The sequence below is a fragment of the Helianthus annuus genome, chromosome 8 (assembly GCF_002127325.2).
Source record: "Helianthus annuus cultivar XRQ/B chromosome 8, HanXRQr2.0-SUNRISE, whole genome shotgun sequence".
Lineage (NCBI taxonomy): Eukaryota > Viridiplantae > Streptophyta > Magnoliopsida > Asterales > Asteraceae > Helianthus > Helianthus annuus.
In genome coordinates, this window is record NC_035440.2 from 71,493,284 (window position 1) to 71,499,410 (window position 6,127).

The 6,127-nt window shown below is 36.7% G+C and overlaps 1 protein-coding gene across 1 annotated transcript; it reads right to left on the reverse strand.

Moving 5' to 3' along the window:
- Positions 1 to 326: 326 nt before the first annotated feature.
- LOC110873031 (probable xyloglucan glycosyltransferase 12) lies at positions 327 to 4,573 on the reverse strand. Its single transcript, XM_022121946.2, has 5 exons — positions 3,423 to 4,573; positions 2,489 to 2,797; positions 2,090 to 2,380; positions 1,320 to 1,433; positions 327 to 1,218 (listed from the first exon to the last, which is right to left on the reverse strand). The coding sequence occupies exons 1-5, from the start codon at positions 4,155 to 4,157 to the stop codon at positions 604 to 606; spliced, it is 2,064 nt and encodes a 687-aa protein (XP_021977638.1). The 5' UTR covers positions 4,158 to 4,573; the 3' UTR covers positions 327 to 603.
- Between the last annotated feature and the right edge of the window lie 1,554 nt (positions 4,574 to 6,127).

Below are 6,127 nucleotides of genomic sequence, written 5' to 3' on the forward strand. Positions count from 1 at the left end.
TAAAACTAGATTTTAAAGGAAACCATTACAAGGAAACTTGTACATCACATATACCTGATAAATCATAAATGTCACGGGTGCTCATTGGTGGATCGATCCAACGAGGGGAATGTTCGACAATAAAACAACGACCAGGGTTTAGCTCGAGAAACGCCTGAGCTTTAGCAAGAGTGCAAGAGTCGAATACCAAAAATGAAATAAATGAGTATACAGTGGAAACCATATATGTAATTTCTTAAAATTGAAAATTATGAACATGTACCATCATCCATGTAAGTTACTATAGTAATAACAATATAATATAATTATCATGTTGAAGCTTACTATTTAGAAACAAGTAAAGGAATTTGAATTGGAAAAAAAGAGCAATCCCTAAATAATATACACTGCTACTGATTAAAGTTTCAGCTAAACATTATATAAACCACTTCATACAAAAGAATTGACCAAAACAAATAAAAACAACAAAACAATCCCCACAACACAAGTTACACAACTTCCTCGTACCGTGGTATCATGTTAACTGCTCTGGTTTCGGGTTCAAGAATATCTACTAAAACCCTCTCTTCATTTCGTTTCGTGTAAATTTACCTATCGACGTTTTCACGACGCGATCTGCTCACCGATCAAGTCGAACCCCACGAGCAAAAACGACAACCCTTGAAACAACAAGAAGTAGAAATGGATACCTTGAGCCGATAAAAGACTTCTCGCAGAAGCCGTTAGTAACAGAAACGCCAGCATCAACTCCTTTGTGTAGATCCTATTATGCTTCTTCTTTTTCTCCTTTTCTTTCAACTCGGCTTCGAGTTTCTCGAGATCGGGTTCCGACACGGCCTGTTGGATCTCTTTCGACTCGACTAACGAAACAAGATCACCTTCGGAGGACCTGCCGGATTTCTTGGTGACAACCCACTCGTACGCGCTGCCTAGCTGGAACAGGCCCGAGATCATGGCGTTGAATTTGGTTACCGACATTGTGTTTTCGAAGAGGAGATAGGGGACTAGAAACGGGAATGCTTTTGGGGACGGAAGGATGCTGAGAATCGACATGGTGGCGGGGACGTAACAGACGACCCAAGCCGGGAGGGTAGCCTCGGGTACGAACATCGTCATTGGGAGGATTATGCAGAAGAGGGTAAATGAGTAAAATGGTAGGATGAGTTTTCGTAGTAAGAAGAAAAGGAATATTATGTTTGCTTTCTTCCAAATGCTAATCTGTAAATAACAAACCAAGAATTTGATTAATAATAATAATCGGTTAAAAACGCGTATCCAAACACATTCTAAGCAAATGTATAGGACATATGAAGCCTGACCTTTGATTTGATGATGTCAGGCAAGCATAGACGAAACAATTGCATTGGCCCGGAATGCCATCTGTGTTGTTGCTTCCGGTAAGCTTCATATGATTCAGGCAATTCACACTGGCACTGTAAAAACAAAAAATGTAAATCATTAGCACCAGATAAGTGTGGCAAAACAAGTGTGTCGGGTTGGATAATGGGTCCATATAGGTTTTGAACAATATGGGCTCGGGTTGAATATTATAAATATAATGAAAATTTCAATTAATAAAAACAAGAAAAGCATGGGAAAACAAGAGGGTCGGGTCGGATAACGGGCCAAAACTGGTTGAACCAGTCGTTCTAGACAAAATAAAATAATAATAATAAATTAGCACTAGATAAGCCTTGCAAAACAAGCGGTCAGATCGGGTATGGGCCAAAGTGGCCGGAACAAAATGGGATCGAGTTGAAAGTAGTAAGTTTAGAAACAAAATAATGAAAACTTCAATAGATTAGCACCAGATAAGCCTCGCAAAACAAGCGGGTCAGACCAGATAATGGGTCAAAACTGGTTCGGGACAAAACGGGCTCAGGTTGAATCTTGTCATTTTATAAAGATTGAAAACTGAAACAAATTAGCACCAGAAAAAGACTGACAAAACAAGCGGGCCGGGTAGGATAACGGTTCAGAACTGGTCCTCAACAATATGGAATACGACTGAAAATGGTCATTTTAGAAAAAAAAAATATATCAAAAACAAACTCAATGTCATGAAACAATGTAGGATTTTCTTAAGTACCTCAACATCATTGAGAAATATCATTTTCCATCCATGAAGATGAGCTCTAACGGCAATGTCCATATCCTCGACGGTGGTCCTCTCCAACCACCCACCGGACTCCTCCAACGCCTTAATCCGCCACACTCCTGCCGTCCCGTTGAACCCGAAAAAGTTCAAGAAAATCCCATTCACTTGTTGTTCAACTTCAAAATGGAATGCTAAGTTAACGTGCTGCAACCGTGTTAGCAGATTCTCATCCCTGTTAACAAACGACCACCTTGCTTGCACCAGTCCCAATTCCTCATTATCCTACAAAATTACAATCAAATTCACACTAAATTACAATCAAATTTACCCTAAATTACCACCAAATTCACCTAATTTACACAAACGGAAACGAGAAAAAACGAAAAATACCTTAAAGTGGGGAACAGTTTTTATGAGGAAATCGGGATTGGGTTGGAAATCAGCATCGAAGATGGCAACAAATTCATAATCTTTAACGTAACTGCAATTCATAGCAGACTTGAGATTACCGGCTTTATACCCGTCTCGAATAACTCTATGTCGGTAAACAATATTCACACCCTCGTTTTTCCATTTACGAACCTCATCTTTGATCAACAACTGTGTTGTCGGGTCATCCGAATCATCCAAAACTTGGATTAATATCTTGGATTTTGGCCAGTTTAAGTTACAAACCGCACCAATCGACTGCTGATACACCTGGTAAACAACAAGTTCAGCATTTAGTAATAAATCTTGACGACAAATATGATAGACTTCCACACAAATTGCAGAATCTATACATCAAAATCCAAAATGTGTTAAAAAAAGATTCATGTTTTTATGCAAAGAAACCAAAATTGGAAATGGGTATTCAGAAAATTCAAATAAAAATGCAAATGGGTATTAAAAAAATTTAAGATTGCTACACAAATTGCCTTAATTTTCAGAAATTTAACAAAGAATCCATGTCTTATGCATATCAAATAAAATTAGCACATGGGTATGTAGAATAGTGAACAACAAGTTCAGCATTTGGTAATAAATCTTGTCAACAAATATCAAACATTCCCACAAAAATTGCCCCAAAATTCAAAATTTCATAAAAAAAACATCTTTTATGCAAATCAAACAAAACTAGCAAGTGGGTGTGCAAAATTTGGAAAATTCAACAATCTGTTCAAAAATTCTCATCTTTTTATCCAAATCAAACAAAATTGCAAATGGGCATTTGGAAAATCCAACAGTTTCTTCAAAAAAAAAAAAAAAGAAAAAGAAAACTCATCTTTTATCCAAATGAAACAAAATTACCAAAAGGGTATTTCAAAACCTGAACAAATTATACCTCTTTTTCATTACACATAGGGATCTGAACAAGAACCATAGGGAAAAACCCCTCATTATCCCCAGATTCAAGATCAGGCAACCTTTCTTTAGGCACAGGTTTAATCCTCTTAAACCGGATCCAAAAACACCCCAAACAAAGCACCAATCTATCCAAACTCTGTATCAAGAACAGATAAATACAAGCATTTGCCAACACCTGTAGCGGCGGTGCAAGATACCCGACCCGGATCCAAACCCATCTCGAATAAACCCAATCAAACAACCCCTTCACCGAAAAACCATCTTTTAACAAATACAAATACCCCAAATCAAGATCCGGAGCCCTGAAATGCCAGCCTTTGAAATAAGCAAAAATCTCAAAGATTAATAATATTATTGACACCCAGAGAAATATTTTTATAAAAAGGTAGAATCTTGAACCGGTTTTGCCGGTTTTTTCAGTGTCGGTGCGGCCGGCGGAGAGGCGGCGGCGTACGGCGGAGGCGAGGAAGAAAGTGGCCGGAGCAATGGAGGTGATGCAGCCGGCGGCACGGTGGGCTTTGAGGAGTAAAACCCATGTGAGTTGTTTGGCATTTTTGTTGTGACCCTTTGAAACGTTGTCGTTTAAGAAGTCATCTTCTGTTGGGGATTGAAGCTCCACCATTGACCAGTTGTTAGGGTTTTCCATTTTGACCACCACCGGAGTTCCATGGTGTCTGTCGCTCCGCCACCAGTTGAACGACGGCGCCGTCATGGGTTTGTTGAATCTTGAAGGAAAGGTGGAAACTTTGAAGCAAAAGATCAAAGATCATAGATCAAAGGTTGATGTTTGTTAAATGTTCAAGATTTGTGTCAGCATTGTGTTTTTGGGATGTTTTGAACTGGGTTTTTTAGAGAGAGAAAGTGTAGAGAGAGAGAGGAGAGAGAGTGAGGTGGTGGTGGTAGTACAAGACTAATAAAGTTGGAAGAAGATGAGTACAACAACAACTACAAAGGTTCTTCTTGCTTGAATTGATTTACAGCTTGCATAATGGGTTTTTTTTTTTTTTTTTTTTTTTTTTTTTGACTTAGAAAGTGTAGATTGAAATTTGAAATGGGAATAAAAAGGAAAACAAGGAAAGGTTTATTATGGTAACAGCTCAACAACACGGTTTGATTTAGATTTCTGTTGATCAAATCATGATGGTGACTTTGATTGTGATTATGAGCATTAATGAGATTAGAATAATTCAATAAAAGATTAAAATTTTGTAATAAAGATAATAAATAACAAAATAAAATAGAGTATAATGGACCAGCTCCTTGGATTTCTCTTTCAAACATGGAAATAATAAACCCAAGAAATCAGACAAAATCAAAATCATCCCTAAAATCTTGCTGAATTTTGATGTAAAAAACGGAGATTTTAAGGATTTTTTTTTTTTTTGATAAATAATTGCTTTTTGTTAATAAAGATTAAAGAGTAATAAGGCTCCGACAAAGATTCGTAATTTTCAAAGCTTTTTTAAAACACCCCCACACTATTTTTATATTGAAAAAAGAAAGCAATGTTTGTTGTAAAACTTTTAAAATGGGGGTAGACAACGCTTTATAAAACATTTCACCGTTTCTTTTATGAAAAAGATAAATGCTATTTTAATGAAATATATAATCTCATAGAGTAAGGTTAACATACAAAAAGCCTTATCATACATCACGTAGGAGACAATGGTAACCGTTGGATCAGGAGTATAATCACGCATGGGACCACATAATCACGCATGGGACCACATGGGACCACATAATCACGCATGGGACCACATAATCACGCATGAGACTATAATCACGCACGTTCTATGATAATAACGCACGTTATATTTTTTGTCATGTATGTTAATGTAGGTTAAGCCCTGAAATACATTATACTTTCTATAATCTCATATTGTAGAAAAAAAAATTAAAGACATTTTTACAGCCAATTTTTGTGACCCACATATATGTAAAGTACAAAATCTTGATAAATATATATTCTTTTAATATATATTATAAAAACACGAGTTTCTAAATTGTTTGTGACAACTTTATGTTTTATATATATTTCTATACACTTTAGAGGATTAATTGTTTGTGATCACTTTTATGTTGTATATATGTTTCTAAACAATCTTGAACGCAAAATTTACGGTCAAATAAAAATTGAGTAAAATAAGGAGTTAGAAATGATCAAATTTTCCCAAAGAGTTATTTAACAATATTTTAATTACGCTATTATAAACTAAGTTAATAAATTAAACCAAATAATATATTTTTAGTATTTAAGAGCCATTAAACCTAATGAATTATGTTATTTATGTTTAATTTTCACCTGTGTCATATTGGCGTGAATATTGGATAATAATGGTGACAAACCCACCGGAGGGGGTTCGATGCTGAGCCGCACCCCGGTTTTCATCCGGCTGTTACTTCAGCGATACATCTCTCATGTGGAGGCAGTACGGTTTCCGGAGAAACGCCGTAACCAGTGGCGGATGTAGCTTATACAAGGGGGCAACGCCCGCTACGGCTTGGCACGGAAAAATTTGGAAAAATTAATGTAAATTTTGGAAAAATTTGACTTTTTTTCGATTTCGTTACGGCTTATTTATAAAACGTTACGGCTACGATCCGTTTCTAGATCCGCCACTGGCCGTAACCAAGTCTAACCAACCCAGCACAGGCCCGATTAAGACAACGTAGTCTGAACAG